Source organism: Natator depressus, chromosome 9, assembly GCF_965152275.1.
Source record: "Natator depressus isolate rNatDep1 chromosome 9, rNatDep2.hap1, whole genome shotgun sequence".
In the NCBI taxonomy this organism is placed as follows: domain Eukaryota; kingdom Metazoa; phylum Chordata; order Testudines; family Cheloniidae; genus Natator; species Natator depressus.
The window spans coordinates 46,884,129-46,905,927 of NC_134242.1; the positions used below are offsets into that span (position 1 = coordinate 46,884,129).

At 48.1% G+C, this 21,799-nt stretch overlaps 1 protein-coding gene across 1 annotated transcript; it reads right to left on the bottom strand.

Moving 5' to 3' along the window:
• Positions 1-583: 583 nt before the first annotated feature.
• On the bottom strand, positions 584-17,132 carry LOC141993467 (vitamin K-dependent protein C-like). Its single transcript, XM_074963009.1, has 9 exons — positions 17,087-17,132; positions 16,657-16,743; positions 14,207-14,367; positions 12,643-12,667; positions 11,891-12,001; positions 10,964-11,107; positions 4,584-4,693; positions 3,453-3,570; positions 584-1,152 (listed from the first exon to the last, which is right to left on the bottom strand). The coding sequence occupies exons 2-9, from the start codon at positions 16,724-16,726 to the stop codon at positions 584-586; spliced, it is 1,308 nt and encodes a 435-aa protein (XP_074819110.1). The 5' UTR covers positions 16,727-16,743; positions 17,087-17,132.
• Between the last annotated feature and the right edge of the window lie 4,667 nt (positions 17,133-21,799).

Consider the following 21,799-nt stretch of genomic DNA (forward strand, 5'->3'; position numbering starts at 1 on the left):
GAAAAACCAAACTCCCACTTACACTTTAATTTTAAGAAAACACTTTAGGCACAGAACATTTAGAGATTTTCAAAACTAACCCAAGCGGTTTAAGTGCCCAGCCGAATAGGAGTCAGTTCTCCAATTTCCCTATGCTGCTTTGTACACCTTAGTCTTATATTGCTTGAATGTGAACGACTGTTATGTTCATCTGGACTGTTCAACTCATAAGGACAAAAATTCTCAGCCTTGCACCTCAGCTCCCAAACAGCTCAGGTGACTAGATAAGTCAATTGCAGGCTAGTGCATAACATCATATATTTTGTCTCATACTCAGATTGCAAGCTCTTTGGGTCAGGTCCCATCTTGTCACACGTAATTGTATAATACTTAGCACACTGGGGCCCTGAGTCACAACTGGTGTCCCTACAAATAAACAAATAACTACCTAAGATGGGGAAAATAGCAAGGAAAAGAGTACACACAGTTGACATATTCTTGCTTTATATACTCTAGCTTTAATACCAGAAGACATGACAGCACATTGTATTGTGTATTGTCATTAGCATATGGCCACAATGGTCCCAATTCCTCTTAATGAGAATCAGCCCTTAGATGAGTTGTCCATTGTTTTAATTTGCTGGTGGATCCACTCCAGGTATTGGCTGACTTTGGTGTAGACTCCAAACTTCTCCATTTTCCCACAACCTTCTCCCCAGCTCACCAGTCCCACTAGGAACCAAGTGTTCTTGAACTTAGTGATCATGGGGCCTCCGCTGTCCCCACCACAGGCATCCTGCTTGTCTCCAATAATCCCTGCACACAGCATGTTCTCAGAGATGTCATGCCTCATAGCTTGGACACACTCATTCCGTGGGACCATGGGGATTTCGATGTAACTGAGAACAATAGAGTAATTCGAGGAGACGTCACTTTTGCTCCCCCAGCCAGTCACCACCATCTGCTTCCCATTCGCCATCAGCTCCTGGTCTGCTAGTTTCTTGGTGGGAAGACAAACAGGGAGCACAAATTTGTTGAAAATCATGGGCTGAGCCAGATGCAGCATGGCTATGTCATTATCGGAGGTCTCCTTGCTGTAGTTTTCATGGCTCACTAGCTTGTCAACCGTAATGGTTTGCTCCGTTTCCTCATTCCGCAGACGGTGGTATTCCCCTGGAAGAGCAATGGGGTGAGAGGTGTTACTGGGCTCCTGACCTCCAGCCCCATCCCCTGCATCAAACCACATTAGGACTAAAATACATTGAGTGCTCAGATTTGTCCCTGTTTTCTTAAAATATGAGTTTGCTCAAGTTACCCTGTTCTATCTTAACAGGGTTATATTTAACTGGCCTCCCACTCCTTACTCCACAGGGCAGGGACATCATCTTTTGATTTACCTATAAAGTATCATGCACATATTATGCAGCACTGCATAAATATATCAACACAATGAAGACACTGAAACTCTTCTGTGTTACCCTAGAGTGTCCATATTACAATGGCAATTGTACAACTGGAGACAATTTCTTGGGGGGTACTTTTGTGGGACCCAGCATAAAAGTTGGGGGGAACATGCTTATAGCACAGCAAAAGCAATACACTTGTACAAGTTCTTGGACGTGTGGTTAGTGGCTGATTGGTTGAACTCCTTGACATAAAGGCTATTAGGCATAGGCACCAACTTTTCCAGGCACTGGTGGGCGCTTGGCCCCGCCCCTGCCCCACCCCATTCCAACCCCTTCCCCAAAGTCCCCACCCCAACTCTGCCCCCTCCCTGCTCCTATTGGACCCCTTCCCCAAATCCCTGCGCCAGCCCCGCCTCTTCTCAGAGCGCGCTCCTTCCCCCCTCTCTCCCAGTGCTTGCTGTCGCAAAACAGCTGTTTCATGTGGCAAGCACTGGGAGCTAGGGGGAGAAGCGGAGCGGTGGCACGCTCAGGGGAGGAGGCGTAGCAGAGGTGAGCAGGGGCAGGGAGGGGAGCTGCCGGTGGGTGCTGCCGGTGGGTCCACCAATTTTTCCCCATGGGTGCTCCAGCCCCAGAGCACCCACGGAGTCAGCGCCTATGCTATTAGGGACTGCCTTTCTGGACTAGTCCATCCTAGAAGCTGGGATATGTATTGTAAGAAATCCATGACCACCTAAGACTTAACAATTGTCATTGTGCTGCACACCCATTGGCCACTTGAAACTTCATCACCCCAGCGTAGTGACTTTATGGACAGTTCCAGGAGGACAGTTACATACCTAAAGGGCTACATGGAAGACAGAGTGAAGGGGCTTGTGAGAGAGTTTTTCACTGCTGGCACAGAGTGGAGGCAGCTAGGGGCAACACAATGAGATACAACAGCAGATGAGCAGGGAGGGCCCAAACTGTGAAGGGCCTTAAAGGAAAGGACAAGAAGATTGCATTTGATGCAATGGAGAAAAGAGAGCCAGTGAAGGGGCTCAAAGACATGATCAGAGTGGTAGATCAGAAAAGTTTCTCATAGTGGTATTTATGCCCAAGCTGGCATCTCAGATTTCGGGGCAGTGGTACCATTGATTCCCCTAGTGGGATATTTCATACCTGTGTCTTCTGTACCACACTTAACAAAAAGTATTTTCACTGACTAAGCAGCTGAGGCAGAGGGTGTATTATTCCTTTGTTGTCAGAGCAGATAGGTAGAAAATGCTCCTCCAAAGGGGTTTTATTTGAATGTGAAGGGAACAATGCTTGTGATGGTTTTTGTTTGGTAATTCAGGGGTAAATTTGGTGGACATTTTCCCATGCTTCATATGCTTGTATGTGTGCAGGGCTAGCAGTGGCGATGTACTGTACCTGGCACTCCACACCAATCTACCTGTGCCTTCAATCTGTAGCAACCTGTCGACTTCAAATCCACCCTTCCCCTGAGCGGAGATTTCCAAGTAAGCCACCCTGTTGGGTAGTTTTGCAAGACGGATGCATGCCCAACTGGGTCTAGATTAAGACTCCTCTGCACGTCTAGTACTCGTGGCCTATTCCAGATTTGGGCTCAGGAATCTAGACATGCTTCCTAAACCCCAACATTCTCATTAGCCCTGGGGCACTGAGTGCAGGCCCACCACCCCGCCGGTGGTGTGTAAGCACAGAGGGTTTGAGAGTAGAAACACATACCAAGCTCCAGAGTGTGGGATCCCCCATCTCAGTTCCCAGATTACAGTGTGGGAATTTTACTTCCCCTTTACTTCACTTCCAAGATATGCAGGAGTGCTCACAATGTATCAGCCCACTTAGTTCTTAGCCAGGCTCTTAGCTGCTCAAATGAAATCAGATGGGTTTATTAATATATATTTTAAATCTCAGGTAGGTATGACGGGCTGCCTAGCCAACCCAGTTCTATATGCAGAATGACATGCTCCCTCTATAATCTGGCATCCTTCTCCCAAAAGGATCCTGAATTAGAATGTAATATATTAAAAGAGAGTAGCACAGGGGCTGGTCTTTTTTCCATACCAAGTCTTACTTTGAACCTCCCTTTGTCCTCAACGCAGTGTGCTGCCGTTAGAACCCAGGAGGGATGGATGAGAACACCTCCGCATTTAAACTTTCCCCTGCCATCTAGCAGCATGGTCTGAAACAAAGAAATAGAGAAGTACAGCACCACAGGATCCAGCTCAGACATGTAGGATATGATATATTCCTTCTCCATGCAGCAGTCTACACTGCACCTTCAGGTGCCAGAGCACGTGACATTAGCAGAAGTGGACAGAAGCATCCTAACAAGATATCTACAGTCCGCGTGGAATGAAGATTTGGGTTTTAAGCGTTCCATCTAAATCAGTTTTCATGTTTCTTGCTGGCTGGGCTCGCTGCTCAGGAGATGCTGCGGACCAGCAGTTGGAAGCATTCTGGTCCTTCTGAGTTTTGGAGACTCTTAACTCAAGCAAGAGACGGTTTAGCCCAACAACCACCGTGTGCCTGAAGTGAGTAAAATGTCTTGGGCTGATTCTCGTTTTTGCTAAGAGCTCTTTATGCTGCCACAGTGGTGTAAAGGGATCTTAGTGTACATGAGACTCGGGCTGGCAGAAGAACACTTTCTCTAATGGCCTGGTAGGGTCCGTACGGTGGATCCTTCCTCTGAGAGCCCCCAGCATGCTCTGTAAAGCTCTGGTATATTCTGTTAGACTAAAGCATGCTCTGTAACTCTAACCGATGCCTGGCAAGGCTTGTTTTACATTTATAAAAACAAAGCTGTCCTAAACCAACAAAGATTTCATTCAGACGCTACCGTGATGGTACTACGATAGCCAGAGTGTGCTGCAGGAGGCATTCAATACGTTCGAGAAGTGGCTGTCCCCAGCTTGGTGGGACACCACAGGCAGGTACATCCTGATGCTGCTTGCATTGGAATGGTTAGCAAGAACAAATATAGCTTGGCAAAGAGTGGTAAGGCTAACAAAATACAACAAAAGTTACATTCGCTTCAGCTCTCCAACTTTTGATTTGGCCTTGGAAAGTCTAAAATAAGGGGAAGCTTAGCATGTGGTAGAGCCATCGTTTGTGACCGAAGTGCTTTACTGTGCATATGAAGCAGTTCTGGGTACAGACTGAAAGCTCCACCACGAAAGACTATTTATTTCTCACCTGCCAGGGGCTGTCTCCTTTTTTTCCCCTTTTCCCTGAAATGAGTCGAATTTGGACACCTGATTTGAGCTCCATGTGATCTGCCTTCACCCTTCCGCAGGGGAACTCCACTACAAGAGATAAATCAAAGAGGTCAACCAGCAAAATCCAGACAATTCAACACAATCACTGTCAGCTTATTAAACAAGAAACTCTCTAACTCACTACTGTTCCAAAAAACCCTCACCCTGTCTCCTTACTTCTGCGAGATGCTCTCAATGGCTTCTCTGCATTCCCTCATTGTTTCACTGTGGGGGAAATTCCCCGATCCTCTGGCGGAGTTTGACTATGTGAGGAGTTCCTAACACAGAGATACATGATTGATTTCTAATTCCAATAAAAGGAGGTTATTTACCTGTACCTGGAGGTTCTTCAAGATGTGTGGTCCCTATCTGTGTACCACTGAGGGTTATACACATGCGCCATGTGTCCGGAGCCAGAGATTTTGAAAGCAGTAGTATTCGTTGATCCATGCATGTGCCCTTGCTCTACCTTATGGTTTTGTCTGAGGTGACAAAGGGCAGGACAGACTGACCGTGCCCTCAGTTCCTTCTCCACAGCAAATTGAACAGATCCGCAGCAGTGGGGAAGGTGAGTGGGTTGAAACACAGATAGGGACCACATATCTCAAAGAACCTCCAGTTACAGGTAAGTAACCTCCTCTTCTTCTTCAAGTGATGGTCTCTATTGTATTCCACTGAGGGTGATTAACAAGTAGTACCTAGTTAGGAGGACAGTGGAGGAAGATGTTGGAACCTTGGAATGGAGAACAGGCATGCCAAACAAGGCAACCGTTGCAGTCTCACACTAAGGTGCAATGGGAAGAGAAGGTACTTACCAAACTCCACATGGCCCCCCTACATATGTCTGTAAGTGGTATGTCATGAAGCACGACCATAGTAGCTGCTTGCATTCTCGTGGAATGGGCTCATACCCCAACGGGTGGAGACAGTCCCAATAACAGATAGCAGAGCGTAATGCACCCCAAAACCCACTTAGAGATAGTCAGAGTGGAGATTGTTTGCCCTTAGTCCCTTCTGTTAGAGCGATAAAAAGTCTAGGGGACGTCCTGAATGATCTTGTCCTCTGCAAGTAGAAGGCCAGGGCTCTGCGGATGTCAAGGGAGTGAAGGTGCCATTCCTCCATTGAGGTGTGAGGCTTCAAGAAGAAAGCAGGTAAGTGCATAGGATGGTTGAGATGAAAGCAGGATACAACCTTTGGCAGAAACTTGGGATGCAAGTGCAGGGAAATCTTGTCCTTATGGAACGTGGTAAAGGGAGAGTCTATCATGGCCCCCAGTTCAGCTACCCTTCTTACGGAAGTAATAGCTACCAGAAAGGCAACCTTCATGGAAAGGAGCGACAGGGAGCAGGAAGCCATAGGTTCAAATAGTGATTTCTTCAAACACCCAGACAACAAGGTTGAGGTCCCGTTGGGGAGCAATGGGGTGAATGGCTGGATAAGTCTGGAGCAGGCCCTTCCAAACCCTGGTAGTCAAGGGGAGATTTGGTTTGTCTGAGGTGATAAAGACAGGGGGGTGGAGAGCACCAATAGCGGCTACATGCACCTTGATGGAGTTGAGAGTGAGTCCTGATGCCTTCAGGGACAGGAGGTAGTCCAGAAGAAGAGGAGTGCCTATATTCTTAGGGGAAACACCCCTCTGCTGGGCCCATGAGGTGAAACGCTTCCACTTGGCTCTATAGGACCGCCTCATGGAGTCTTTTCTGCTACATGAGAGGATGTCTTGTATTGCAGACAAACATTCTCACTCTAGCGAAAATGCCCATCCAAAAACCAAGCTCGTAGGTGAAGTGTCTGCGAATTGGGATGCCTGATCCTGCTGCCATTTTGTGTGATGAGTCCCGGGAAAGCTGGCAGTGGAAATGAGGGATGTGCTGACATGTTAGAAGGAGGAGAAACAAAAACTGGTGAGGCTAGAATGAGGCGATCAGAATGACTGTTGCTCTCTCCTGTCAGATCTTGTGTAGGACATGCGGCAGGAGCAGTAGGGGAGGAAAGGCATAATTGACCTGGTCCAACCAGCAGATGACTAGGGTATCTTCTTAGTAAAGGGTGCCAAGGTGCCCCCCCGCTCCCCAGTGCATTTGCTGTTGGTGTGGGAGGTGAAGAGGTCCATGGTCAGAGTCCCCCAGTAGTTGAAAATGTCTGTGGCCTTGGTGTCATGGAGCTCCCATTCATGGTCAGCAGTGAATTTCCTGCTGAGAGAGTATGCAATTACATCCCGAGTCCTGGAAAGATATGCTGCCGACAACAGTGTCTTGTGGGTAACACACCAATCCCAAAGATGAACAGCTTCCACACAGAGTGCTGACGACCTCGTGCCCACTTGTTTCTTGATGTAGTAAAGGGTGGTGGTGTTGTCTGACATGATGAGAACATGATGGGAGTGAATGGATGGGAGAAATGTGCAACATGCTCTCCACATTGCCCGAAGTTCCAGGATGTTAATGTGCATCCAGGATTCCCAAGCACTCCAAGTCCCCTGTATCATGTGCTCACCCATGTGGGTGCCCCATCCAATGAGTGATGTGCCTGTGATCATCGTCGTGCTTGGGGAGAACAGGAGGAAGGGCATCCTGGTGCAGCTCTGACCAGAGTCCTTCCACCATTGGAGAGAGGAAAGAATCCCAGGGGGAACTGTCAGTAGGAAGTCCACAATATGGTGTATTGGAGTATAGGCCTTCTGGAGCCACAGCTGCAAGCAGTGAAAGCGAAGGTGAGTGATGGCAGTAATGTACATGCAGGCCACCAAGAAGGGAAAGACAAGTCCTGGATGGAACAGAAGGACCAGAGACCGCCTTAGTAATCAGTTCTTGTAGTGTCTGGAAACTTTCCTCCAGTAGGTAGGCAGGCATGTGCTGAGACTGCATTGATGCAGGCCCCAATGAATTCAAGAGCCTGTGTAGGATCCAAAATCTATTTTTCGATGTTTACATTCACCCACAGGGAGGAGAGGAGTGTGAGCAGCATGGAGGTCAAGGCTCAAGTCCCCCTTTGGATCACAATGCTATCAGCCAGTTTTTGAGATAAGGTAACATAACAACCCCTTGATGCTGACGGTGGGCCGCCATCACAGAGAAAACTTCAGTGAAAGCCTGTGGAGCAGTGGTGAGTCCGAAGAGTAGAAACCTGTATTGGAAGTATTGAAGGCCTGCTGTGAATCTCAAGAAATGTCTGTGGGTAGGACGGATATCTACATGAAAGTAAGCATCCTGCATATCGAGAGCCATAAACCACATGTCTTTTTCTAGTGAAGGTATGATGGCTGCTAGGGTGACAATATGAAACTTTGGCTTGTGTATGAAGTGGTTGAGACGACGGAGATCTAAGATCGTTCTCCACCCACCCTTCTTCTTGGGAACTAGAAGGAATAGAACCTTGTGCCCTAATAGGTCATAGGAACGGGTTTTATCACTCCCCTTTGGAGTAGGTAGTCCACTTCTAGGGCGAGGATACTGTCATAAAAGTGATCCCTGAGGCGAGGCTGGAGGACGAGGGTGATGTAGCGTCATGAACTCAATAGTACAGCCACGTTGAATGACGTCCAGAACCCACTTGTCCATTGTTATCGCACTCCATGCTGGTGAGAAGAGTGCTAGATGCCCCTCAAAGGGGGTGGGTTGAGTGTATGGCATGAGGCAAGATGGTTGGTGGGTCACAAGATTCACTCAGAAATATCACTTCTGCAAAGACTGAGTAAGAGATGCTGAAGGCTATGGCGATGAACTGAGAGGATGGGGCTGTTGGATCTTCTGTCATTTGTGAGGAGGCTCACTGGGCCACTGATGGAAGGATTGAGAAGCTCTGAATCGTCATGTCAGTCGTAGGTGGTAGATCTTGTGCTTGGGTGCTGGTGTGTAGATACCCAGTGATTGTACAGTGGCTCTGGAGTCCTTGAGGGAGTAGAGGGGAATCCTCAGTCCTCTCATTGAAGAGATTAGACTCATCGAAAGGGAGGTCCTCTGTGGTGTGCTGGACTTCCCTTGGGAAATCTGATGAAGAAGCCACCATGCGCTTCACGTGACGATCCCCATAGCCATCGTGCACTGAAAAGTGTTTGCCACATCCACTGCAGCCTGAAGTGTCGTCCTCGTGACCAGTTTCCCCTCCTGTAACATAGCCTGGAAGCAGGCATGATCTTTCTTGGGGAGCTTGTCTGCAAAATCCACCAACTTTCCGTAGGTAAGGAAGTAATATTTAGCGAATAGGTCCAAGTAATTTGAGATTCCAAATTGAAGGCTGGCAGAGGAGAAGACCTTGTGATCCAGAAGATCCAGTCACTTGTCCTCCTTGTCTGCCAGGGTAGAGCGTGGGTGTTGTTGCCAGGTTCACTTCATTGCCACCTGTATGACGAGGGAATTGGGTGGGAGGTGAGAGACCAGAAACTCAGACCTCTTCGCGGGTATATAGTACCTCTTCTTCACCCCCTTGGGGGTGAGTACACAAGTGGCTGGAGTGTGCTAGACATCTGGGCTGGTTGCAGAATGGTCAGTTACTCTGGTCGGTACCGAGGCATGCAAGATGTCAAGCAGCTCGTGCAGTTTGTCCTGGACCTCCTCCAGTGGGATGTGGAGGTGTTCAGCCATCTTGTTTAACAGGTCCTGGAACTGGTGATAGTCTGGGGACAAGGAGGGAGTCGAAGACACTGTGCATCCAGGAACAAGGAAGGGAACTGCTCCGGTTCTGGTGGTACCGTCGGAGTTGGGCTAAGCGGTTGTTCCTCCCAGTATTGGAATTCTGAGCACCTACTCAATGATGGTCGAAGAGGCAAGATGGGGGACTCCTTTCAAGCTGAGTGGGAAGGTTCTGAAGGTAGGTACTGGGGCTGGGGCCCCCAGAATGGCCAACAAGGCAGATTTGATGGTTGCTGTGGAGGGCCCCAAGTAGTGGTGTACCAGTCTTCTTTGTTGGGGATAGGAAGGGCACTGCCACTGAGTCGTCAGAAACTTCAGTACGGGAGGGGCGGACCCTGCTCTTCGTCCGAGTCCTCCAATGCCAAAAAGTCAGAGCCTGGTTCAAATCGCGGAACTGTAGGGAAGTGGGTGGGAACACAGCCCGAAGGAGGTAAGTCCAAGGTAGGACAGCCCACCCCCTTAGGTGGAGACTGAACCTGAAGATGTGGCGATGTCACCTCCTCCAAAGCCAAGAGTTCATGAGGCTCAGGGGCCAACTCAAGCCTTCTGGGCCTCCACAGTCAGAACTGGAGCTGGAACAGAGGCCTGCCTTTGAACTGAGGGTTCCTTTGACTTCAGCGGTGCTGATCTAGAAGGGGTACACGGCTCGGTGGACAGGACCAGTGTTCTGTGCAATTTCTTGTCGTTCTTGTGAGATATGAAACATGCCGTTTTCTGTGACTAGAACTTGTGGATGAGGCAGTATCCTTCCTGGGCCTAGAGGAAGATTTACTGCCATGCTTATGCACATACTTCTTTGCCTCATGACTAGGTACCAACAGAACCAGACTGGGTCTCTGCGGTAGGAGGTGTGCTCCTCAACTGCTCAGGCTGACGTACAGGGGGAGTTCCCCAGTCTGGATCCAACTGTGGCCTCATTGTGACTTCCACAAAGTGCTTCTTGAGGTGGAGAGCCCGGCCTTCCTGGATACGGCTCGATGCAATGTGGGCTTCTCCCAAGCAGTAAAGGCAGCATTGGTGCTCATCACTGACCGAGAACGAGCGAGGGCAGGAGGTGCAGATCTTGAACCCTGGTATCTTTGACGTAATCCAGTACTCAGGCCCTGGGTGCTGGGGAGGGTGTGTGTGTGTGTGTGGGGGGAAGTGGGAGACCTTTAAAACGGCATCCCAAAATCCTGAAAACTATCACTAATCTACTGCAAAACAACAAGAATACTAAGCATACAGAAGTATAAAACAGTTTTTTTTCTGTGTTTTAGAAAGCGCATCACAAGAGATGAGAGAACAGGAGATGCTCTGACTTGGACCATGCGGCAGTGAGAAGGAACTGAGGGCATGGATGGTACATCCCTCCCTTTATCACCTCAGACGAAACCATAAGGCAGAACAAGGGTGAATGCATGGACCAACGGACACTACTCCTTTCCAAATCTCTGGCTCTGGTTGCATGGTGCATGCGTAAAACCGTCGGTGGAATACAATAGGGACCATCACTTGAAGAAGAAGTGGAAAAATCCCAAGCAGAAAATCACTCTGCATGGGATAGATGCACTGGAACTATTAGAAACTGTGTTGCATATGGTTCTTACACTTCTTTTCTGAAATGTGCCCCCCATTCTCTTGTTTGAAGAACACTGTACAAAATCAGAATTGTGGGTGTCCTCCCACCCCACCCTTCCTTCTTACCAACGGGCTCACACTTGGAATGGTCGTCCATCAGCTGATACCCTGAGGCACAGCTGCAATAGCGGCGCTGGCTCTGCTTCGGATCCTCATGACAGAAATGTTCACATCCCCCATTGTAAGTGGAGCAGTTGGTGTAGTTAGCCTCTGAGAAACAGGGAAGGGGAAAAGAGGTTAGAAGGTTAGGAGGCTTAGGAGTCACTTGATGGTAAGGTCTGGGTGGGACTTGACGTTCCCCTTTGAAACTGGAATAGGTGCACTGTGAGAGGTAATTGTCCAGTGTCTTGATTTGAGGGAATAGCAGTTGATGGATTTGGATTCCAGCTTCTGCTTCTGACTTTGTGGCGTTTGTGGCAGATTGAGAATGCGGCTGGCCGCTGGGAGTGCTGGGGGAGAGGCCAGGGGCATGATACCAAGGAGTGTGCCGGGGGAAGTAGACTGAAGGTCTGATAATTCTCTTCCTTGCCACTGAGCATGAGTCTACTGCATACACTGGTCAGCAGTTCTCTGGGGAAGAAAATCAGCTCTTTTAAAATGATCCAGCCTCCAAGTTCAGGCTGCAATAGTTCAGCTCAGAATTTGCTCATCTCTGCATTGGATTGTGGCATTTTTTCACTATCTTGCAAACAAAATCCATCCTTTCTTGTTTTGCTGACGGCTTTAGCAGTTGTGGCAGACCCTGTTTTACAGGAATATTTTCATTGGCGAGAGACTTAGACCTCTCCCATGATTATAGATCAGTTTTATGCTATTTTAGAAAACAGCAAACAATCCCCTGGCAGGCCATGAAATAGAGAGACACAGTATCAGAAGCAGACAGGTTCTGCAATGACAGAAGTGTTGGTTTCCCTATACAGGCAGAGGTACTCCCCGCCCCTTCCCCCGAGTTTTATTTCTAATATTAAAATGGTGGATTGAAGCCAGCTTTACCATGTTGGCACAGGCGTCCCTCCCAGCCTTGGTTGCAAATGCAGTTAAATTGTCCAATATTGTCCAGACAGGTCCCATTGAAACAAGGATTGGATAAACACTGATCTCCATCTGAAATACACATGCAGGGAAACCCAGATCATGAACCCTACCATCTCTCACAGGCCAGAGATTAACTACAGCTGACCTCTTCAGTCCCAGCCATCCCACATCAGCTCAGCAACTGGGCTTTGCGAGCTCAATGGAGCTTTATGGTGCTTTTTTTTTTGCCTGTTGTATAGTTGCTCCAGAGGTTCTCCAAGGCACAAGGACAACATGATGGGTTCTGAGTTACATCGGTAGGGCATGTGTGCTGGGGGCAGGAAGGAGGGCAGCAGGCACTGAGTGCAGGGGGACATGGGTTGGTTTTCTTAGAACTAGGGAGCAATGGTGGAGTTCATCCTTTGTGTGTACCAGGGAGGTCTACAGTAATCACTGGGATTAGGAATGATCCCCCATCAACTTTGACCAGCGGCTTGGCTCTGGGAGAGGATACGGAAACAGGCATAGAGGTGTTTGGAATCTTCCCTTACAGTCCATGTGGTAGCTGGGGATACACACTGTGACATGAGAACACAGACTTTGCAAACACGTAAAAGCTGGAATGAATGACAGAGAATTAATATACAGAACATGGCTGCAAGGATGAAGAGGTACCTGCTGCACGGGGGGGAAGGGGGAAGGCATGGAATTGGAAACTTTTCCTTACTTACCAACATACTTAGTCCAAAAGTTTAGCTGTGGAGAAATATAAAAGGGGTTAGGGCTGGAAGCAGACTGTTCAAACGAATGAACTTTAACTGTCTCTCTGCCTTGGAGCAGTGGAGTTCAGGTCTCCAGCTAATAGCTCTAGTGTCCTTCCCTTTGACACAGCAGTAATAAGAATCAATTACCTGGCTGGGTGGCAGGCTAGGATGTGATGCTGCAAACACAAGGCACAGCAGTCACACCACCTCCCTCGTGCAGGTCCCGCTCTTCCACTCATCACATCTCCCCACCTGCCCCCAACCACTCGCCAGCCCAGTACACTGTACCACATCAATCCCAACCAGCCTTTTCCCCAGACACACCACCGCCAGTAGCCAACCCCCTCATTGGCCCCCCATCCCAGCACACACATCTTACATACTACTGAGAGCTCAGGGACATTGATGCTGGCTGGTCCTGGGTGTGTGTTTGATTCTGGTGGGCCTGGGAGGACCCAGCCATCTCAGTGATGGGCCCAGCTGTGCCCCTTACCTCCCTCAATTTGCATCAGCTTCTTTGCTGTCAGGAGGCAGCCACTGACTGGGTAAGTCCCCTGTATTTCTGGTGTACAATTACAAGCAGTGCCCAGCCAGGCAAAAAGACAGACCATTCACCAGACAGTGGAACCTCTTCTTCTAGGTGATTGGCTCGAATCCCACCCACTTTGGTAACGGCTACATGTTGTTACCATACAGTCTCCCTTGTGTTATTGCCAATAAAGCTCACCAGGACACCGAGATGTGGGCCTCACCATGCTCGCTGCCATGCATTCACACAGCCAGAGGCAGTCTCTGCCCCAGAGAGCTTACCATACTAGCAAGACAATACGCTGAACCCTGGATGAGGTGAATAGTGCAGGAAGGAGGAGCACACGGAAGGAGAAAGTGATTTAAATAAAAGGTGGCTGTCAGGAGGGACTTGAAAGAAGAGAGAGGAGCTGGCGCCTGGCAGAGGCTGCCAGATGACATGTGGAAGCTGGGAATGGGCAAAGAGGAAAAGTTCAGAGGGAAGTGACAGTAAATAGCGAGCTGTCAGTGGGGCAAGATTCCAAAGGCCTCTTAGGGGAGGAGGAGCCTGAATGTGCTGTGGTAATAGACAAGAAGCCAATGGAGGGAGTCAAGCAGGGGCAGACGGGCTCCGTGCGTGGGGCCGGCAGGGGAAAGGAAGATGGCTTTAGGAAAGGCTGGCTGCAGGAGAGCTGGGGCAGGAGGCAGACAGGAAGAGGCTACAGTGGCCAGGGGAGACCTGCCAGCACACACACAGGAGACAGGGCTGGCTTTGGTTTTTACAACCAGAACCACGAGGAATAAATAGAGACTAAGGGCCAGATCCTCCGCTGGTGTAAATTGACACAGCTCCATTGCTATCAGTGGAGTGCTGCACATCCACACAAGCAGGGGTTCTGACCCTAAGAGAGAGGAGGGATATTTAAGGGAAGCTCTCATTATGCTCCTGATGTGAATATGTTCCCAAAATCAACGTTTCACTGGTTAATTCATTCTCACATCCAGCTTTAGGGGAACGACTTACAGTTGTTTCCCTGGTCTCAAATATCTCATGGGCCTCCTCCAGGTCACACTGCTCCTCAATACATTCTCGCTCCAAAGAGCCTGGCTTGAGCTCCTCCAGAAAAGAGTTTGCCCGCTTCTGGATTTTCAGGATTTGGTTTGCATCTTTGCTGCTGTAAAATACTTGAAGCCGAGAGAGGAGAACCAACACAGGGCTCATGCATGGCACCAAATCTTAGTTTGCAGCCCCTTTCAGAGATATTCACTTATTTATTATCTTCAGCTTAAGACACCTTCTGCCTGGTTTTTAGAGGTGCCCAAGAGCACAGGAGCACCTCTAAAAGTCAGGCCCAGAAGGTCTGAAGCGGGACACTCAAAAACCCAGAGGGACATAGAATCCGTGAAGTTTCCTGAGAACATTGGCCCTGGTGTGGTACTTCTCAGAGAACATGTTCAGGTGGGCAGTGGGAAGACGGCTGGGGTAGAAATATTTAAGAACAGTTTGAAGGACAGGCCCGTGGCGTGTCTGGGTTTGAGACACAGAGGCTGCATTTCCATTAGAGAACTGAATAACTGGTAATGGAACCACTGGGACTGCACAGTGTAATTAGCAAGTGCTGTGCAGTCGCACTAATTAGCCTGTTTTGAGTATAGTTCTGCCTCCTGTCAATGCACAGTCCTGCCTTACAAGTATTGCAGGGCCTTCAGCCTGTTGCACCTATCCCACAATGCCTGGCACTGGTACCCCTCCATTTTCACCCGTTCACAGGTCTGGCTTGTTTCAGTGGATGTTTCAAGAGGGTTCACTCCTGCACAAATTGCTATGAATGTGCCGTGAGGAGCAGTGCTGCACCCTCCCATTGCAGATGCCATGCCGGAGCACTGTCCAGCTGACTCTGGTGGCCTGGAGCATATTGCAAGAAGCACAGCTTCCTTTGGCTGGAGGGTCTCCAGGAGGCAAGAGGCCTGGGGTCTATTCCTAGTTGATGTTTCGTTGCAGTCGGTTTACTTGCTTGTTTCAACTAAACAATTCTTTTTCGTATTTGCCTCACAGTAAGAAGCTGAGTGTTGTTGTCGCTGTGTTGGTCTCAGGATATTAGAAAGACAAAGCAGGTGAGTTAATGTCTTTTATTGGACCAACTTCTGATGGCGAAAGAGACATGCTTTCGAGCTACACAGAGCTCTTCTTTGGGTCCCGAAGACAACAGCATGAAGAAGAGCTCTGTGTAGCTTGAAAGCTTCTCTCCCTCACCAACCAAAGGTCCAGTAACAGATATGACCTCCCCTGCCTTGTTTCTCTACTAAGAAGCTGATAGGAGTGATCTAACTGGTTTCAGAGGCAGGAAATACTACCTGACTGTGAGGCCAAGCCATCCCTCCCACCTCCTCTCAGACAGTCAGGGGCACAGGGGGAGAGAGCTGGGTAATGGAGAGGCCTGGGAAGTTAAGCAGGCAGGTGGGTGGTAGGCTCGTACATCTGTGTGATAGTGTTAAGGTCCCTTTTCTGTTAGTTCTTTTGCAGGAGTCTGAGAGATGCAGCAGAGGCAGCGGCTTCATTGTCATGGGGCCTCCCAGTATGGTCTGAGCAGCCATGTATTGCTGGGTGGGTGCGTCTTGCATAGTACTTGGGGATGGAGTGGGGCTGTGCTTACTAACCTGCCAGGAGATGAAGACACACTGGTCAACGTGGGTATGTTTACAAAGCAGAGAAAAACCAACAGCTGGCCTGTGCCAGCTTATTCAGACTGGCGGGGGTTGGGCTGCAAGGCTGTTTCATTGCTGTGTAGACTTCCAGGCTTGGGCTGGATCCCCCTCCCACCTCACAGGGTCCTGAAGCAATGAAACAGCCCCACAGTCCATCCCGTGAACCCCAATCAGCTGGCCTGGGCCAGTCATGCACATCTAGTTGCTGTGTAGACATACCCTATACCTGCATTACAGAGGCAGCAGGCATGAGTCCTCCATGTTCTCACATGGCTTTCCATGGGCCATACACTGGTGTGTGTACACGCGGTGTCCTCTCTGTGTAAGTTTCATGCAGTGTTAGGTTTGTGGTTCTTGTCTGGTTTTGCCTTTGAATGGGAAGGATCTGAAGTAGGGCTCTGGTTGAAATCGACAGGGTTCCCTCACAGAAGGACATTACCTTTATCAGCAGGATGAGCCTTATCTGACCCTGTGAGGGCTCCTTGCACTAGGATAGCTGTTCTGTCAGCGTTACCAGTCACTGGGCTGCTGCCCCATCCCTGGGGCAGCTCCACCACAGCCAGCGGTGGGGAGCGCAGCATATGCCGGACTCAGGGTTTTAACTGCCACGTCATCTCAGCCTGCTCTGGGCAGGATTACACATGATGGCAGCAATGCAGTGGCCTGTCTGCAACAGTGCTCTCCCCATGGATACCACAGTGGGAGCTGCACCAGGATAGCACCAAAGGAGACTAGTTAGTACAGGGAGAAACTCCGAGTGGAACTTACCTGAGGCTCCATGTCCACGGTGCACAGAGCAGGCAGCCACCAACACCCAAAGAATACAGAGCCTCCACATAGTGCAGAATGGCACACCTAGGGGATTAAAGGGGAGGAATGAAAGCGCACGCCCCGGCAGGGCCCAATGCACTCCCCGAGCTGGAGGAATTTCTAGCTAGGCAGCAGATCAGACTGTTCCCTCCTTTGTTTTCCAGGCAGCCGGAGCCCACCTGAAAGGCCGACTTGCTCCTCAGCCGGAGTACAAATCAAAAGCAGTGGATCGTTAAAGTCCATCCTAACAGTTCCACTAGTTCCCTTCATTCCATCGTCAGCCTCCCCACATACGTCTTCTCTCTCCTTTTCCCTTCCCAGATTCAGGATTTGCCAAACAAGCCTCCCTCTTAAATCGAGCAGGGTATAATACTTTGGAAGCACTTACTGATCGACCAGTTTAAATCACAGCTCTCTGCTCTTCTGCCATGAGCCCTGGTGGAGGCTAGTTAATCCCTAACTTCAAATATTTACTCAAGCCACATGGGCCTTACTTTCAGTCAGTCAACAAATAGGGTACAGCTCCTGGGACAATTCCCTGCTCCCAGGAGCTGTACCCTATTTGTTGACTGACTGAAAGTAAGTAAAATGAGTAAAATGGCCCCTCTGGGGGTCTGAGCTGTTTACGCCTGGGCTTCCTGTTGCTTTATTTTTTGCCACTGACAGGTAAGATCCACTTGAAGCTGATGGTGGCAAATGCAACCATGGCAGAACTGAGAAACCTACTTCTTGGTGAATCCTAATGCCTGCAGATAAGGGTCCACTGCCTTCTCCACACTGGGTGGGTCCTATTCCCGGTATTATTCTACATGGGGGCAAGTGCGTTAGTATTCTCCGACTTTCTTCTCACCTGGACAGTCCCCACCCTACAATGGGACCACCTTTTGAGCTGAGGAGGCTAGCGCCCACTCCTTATAGCCACATGGGGTCACTAGAGTGCCATAACATGCACTTCTGCCATCCTGGAAGGAAGAGCTCTGAATGCATAGATTTCCGTGCCAGTGCCAGCACCACCCTTAGGAACTCCCATTCTGTGATTAAACATCACATCATCCTCCCCACTTCACCCTCACTGATGTGATCAGGAGCGAGATCTTTGCTATAATTCCATAATAAATATATTACAAAATACACACACACACAACCAGAACCACAATAATACACCCATCACCCCTGTTTTTTTTTTTAAATGTCCTCCTTTCAGGAGGACCAAAAATGATAATTTTTATTCCAATTTAGGTTAGGTAATTTGAGAGATTGACCTTCTCTCTGGGACCAGGAAAACTGCATGTAACTCTATGTGTTTGTCCCGCTGTCGTATTTCATCTTTCCAATAAAATCTGTATTATAAAACAGTGGAGAGATCCTAAGTACGCAAAAAGGGAAGCAAAACGGTCCCAGATGTGGTCGCACCAGTAGTAATAATGTAATAATAAAATCCTCTGAAAACTGTTCATGTTCAGCTGTGGTTCAAAAGTGGGGAGGAAGGGGCTGATGGCTACAGTGGAAGAGGAGCTTCCAGCCCCCAGGGACCACCAAAGGGAAAGCAGACTGCTGACTCAAGAAGGGATGGAGGAATCCCTAAGATCAGAGTGGGTCTGACCCCAAATCCCAACTCCAAACATCCTCCTGGTATTTGGGGCGATTCAGATCGGGATAAAAAAGTCCTGGCCCTGCAATTGGATCCATGCAGCAGGCCCTTGAACCTGGGCAGAGTTACGCTGACTTCACTGGGACTCCAGGCAGGTTTAAGGGTCCATCTGTGTAGCTCTGACTGCAGGATAGGGGGCCAAAGTTTTCAGCTGAGCCTTTCTCTACCTAAAACCAGGATGCCATTAGGGTGCCACCTCTGAGATGCAGAAACCTGGGACATCTGCGATGAGCCTGAGCCGATAACACTGGACTGGTTGCCTGGGACAGCTATGTCCAAAAAGAGACAAAGCTGGGAAAACCTGGTCAGGTGTCAAGTCTAGTCAGCATAGGACTCAAGAAAGAGGGTGCAAAGATAGCCAGGATGGTTAGTACCATTAGAGGCATTCAAGGAAGCCTAGACTGTTTAGTTGTAATTTCCATTTTATGGGATACATTTAACATCAAACAATAGCTGCACAAAACCAACAGAGACCACACATACCTGGCAAGGGGCTGAGTTAACCCTGCGGCCAGAACCTTAACCTTTGCATTCCCTGATTTTTCAAAATTTCTGTTGTCCCTAATGGGACACAGTAACAAGTGCAATTGCCTGATCTGACTCCCCTGATGGAAAGACTGATTAATTTCAATGGCCCTGGATCAGCATTGAAAACATTCTGGGCCCTCCTTGTAGTGACAGTTCTAATACTTGACTGTCTTTGTTCGTTTGTGCAGCGTCTGGCACGATGGGTTCTGGTCAATGACTGGGGCTTCTAGGTGTTACAATAACACAAACAAAAAACAACAGTGTATCAAGTACCTGTTGGACTACATTATCCAGAAGTTGGGTGGGTCTTTGTTGGAAGAGAAAAGCATGGTAAAAATCAAGGTACCTGTACTACCTTACAAAAAATATGCCAGCTGCATATCCTACGTGTACTATTGCATGACCGTAGGGTTTTTTGGTTTTGCGTTTAATTAATCTGATAGTTGAAAAATAGCCCTTTTTTATTTTAACACAACTTATTTGGTGTGGACACCTCTCCAACTGACTGTCTTTTTGGTATCTGGGTTTATGATGTTGAATTCAGTATTTCTGCTGTTTGAATTTTGACCATATCCTGTCCATTGATAGTGCAAAGCCAGAAGACAGCCTGCTTAAATGGTCATGTAAAGCATGACCTGGGAAGTGGGGGGAACACTTTGGGTGGGATATTTCAAACAAGGTTAGAGGCCTAAATCTCATTTAATTTTAGTGGCAGCTGGGTGCACAACCACCATAGTCTCCTATGAAAATACCGGAATGATACAAAGTAACTGCGTTTTAATCAATGGTGTGGCTGGAAGCCATCCTTAGTGGTGACTGGTGGATTAATAAGTAGGGGTTGCTTGCACTTTTTTTCTTCTTTCCAATGTATAAAGGTGACCCGAAAGGGTTCATTTCTTTAGAGGGTTTTGGTTGGTTGGCTTTATTTTGGGGGGACCAGAGGGGGAAGGAGGGATAGTAAGAGATTTTTTTTCTGCTTTATGTTAGAAAGTCAGATGCGGTCTGGATTGCAGGAGCCTGTTACAGCTGCAGACCTTGTGAAGCAGTAACACCAGCCAAACCGGGAGTGAGGGAAAGGGATTTTTAGTCTGGCTGGTTAAAACTCTTGGGTTTTCTTAACAGTTATTTCATTCCAATGGCAATTAACATTCAGGACAAACACCCTTGCCCCTGGAACCTAAGGCCCTAGCGCTCACAGTAAGCCTCTCTGAGCCTTCCTTGAAGTCCTTGGGTACAACCAGAGAAGAGCAGATTGACATTCCTGTTATTTCTAACATACGGAAACAAATGGTGGTGGTGGGGGGGAACACTAAAAAATTCTATGATTTAGGGTTTGCTTTTTTAAAAAAAAACGTGTGTGTCATAAAGCAGCAAAACGGGACACAAGCCCATGTTTCGAAAATCCCTTTTGGGTCCCCTCTAAACAGCAATACCTTTCCCTCTCCCATGCTCAACTTTCAGTCTGTCAGCTCTTGGGATGGCGTTTTGCCAGTTCTCCAGCCAGAAGATTGGCCCAGGGCAGAAAAAATTGGAAATTCTAATGTTAAATAAATAAATCAGAAAAACCTTTCAGGCCTCTTCATGAATCCTAGCGACCCAAAAGAGGACATAAACCAATTCCCCCCATGCCCACCCTTTGCAGGTCACCATAAGGCAGCTTTTCTAGGGTCTGCAGCATGCTGGGTGGGACTATCCATGCTAATTGTCCCCACAGCAGCTCATCCTACTGGGTCTGAGATAAGAGACCATGTCATTGCCACGTCAGAAAGAGGTGGGGCTTCACTGGGTCCCAAAAAAATAAATTCATTTGATGGCCACTGAATATGCTCAGAAGTGATTTTTCAATGGCTTATAACGGTTATTCACCCAATTTTTCTGAACCTGGTCACGGGCATTCTCCAGAACAAACACTCTTTGCATGCCAAGGTTCACGGTTCAAGGATCAGCCATTTTTGGAGTTGTGTGAAAAACACTGTGGCAGTTAAAAGTTGAAAAAGTTATTTTTTTCAACTGTCCCAGCAAAGTTTTTCCTCGAAGTTTCCATTCAAAAAACAAAAACTTTCAGTTGAGACTATACATGGAGGATTTGGGGTGGGGGAATGTCCAGAAAGTTAAGAGCAAATGAAAACAGAGGCTTATAAATAATACTATTGTATTACTTTAACTACTGTATCAGATTTGTCCACTCAGCAAACAGAAATATAGTACATGGAGCTGGACTAATTGCCTATAGACAGTGCTCTGTGTTACCGTGAAGGAAACCTGCATTTGATTGGTAATCACATGACCCCCAGGAGCCGGAGATTTAAGAAAACACACCAAATATTTCATGATCTGCGATAAAATCATGATGAGTAGGCAACACTGCTCAAGCTCAAGGGCCAGACAGAATGGCTTGAGTCACAAGAAATGATACAGGTGGGCTCCTAAGGGACTATTTTCCTGTCCCTCTTGGTCAGAAGGATGGTTAACTAAAGTTTGAACTCTGAGGATGAGAAGAAGATAAAGGGGAATAAAGATATGGAACTTTGGCAGACTGACAGGAAAGAGAGGATCCACAGCAAAAATTAAATAATACTGTAGCGAGAGATCACATTCAGAAGATATTACAAATAGATAAAGGCATTAGAAATAGACATCACAGAGGAAAACAATCCTGTAAAGTGAAAAGGATTATGGATCATAAGATTTCTCAGCTCAAAACCATCCCCTCACAAAGCTGATCTGCAAAGGCAAATGATGGGTTCGGGCTCTGTTGCATAAAGAGAGCTGAGAGGTTTATTTTCCTTTACACTTCCTTTTCTTTCTGTGCTTTTGCACTAAGAATATCAAGTCTGGTCTTCCCTGGTTTTTCTGGAGGACTCCTGAGAGTTCTCAAAATGTGGCTCAAGAGTCTCTCTCAGTCCTTTATGGGAGGGGTAG

Excerpts from the sequence above, each read along its gene's own strand:
- LOC141993467 (XM_074963009.1), bottom strand. The coding sequence starts at position 16,726 with ATGTGGAGGCTCTGTATTCTTTGGGTGTTGGTGGCTGCCTGCTCTGTG. Across the intron at positions 14,368-16,656 it reads CCGTGGACATGGAGCCTCAG|TATTTTACAGCAGCAAAGAT; the intron begins GTAAGTTCCACT and ends CTCGGCTTCAAG. Across the intron at positions 11,108-11,890 it reads GGGACGCCTGTGCCAACATG|AGGCTAACTACACCAACTGC; the intron begins GTAAAGCTGGCT and ends CCTGTTTCTCAG.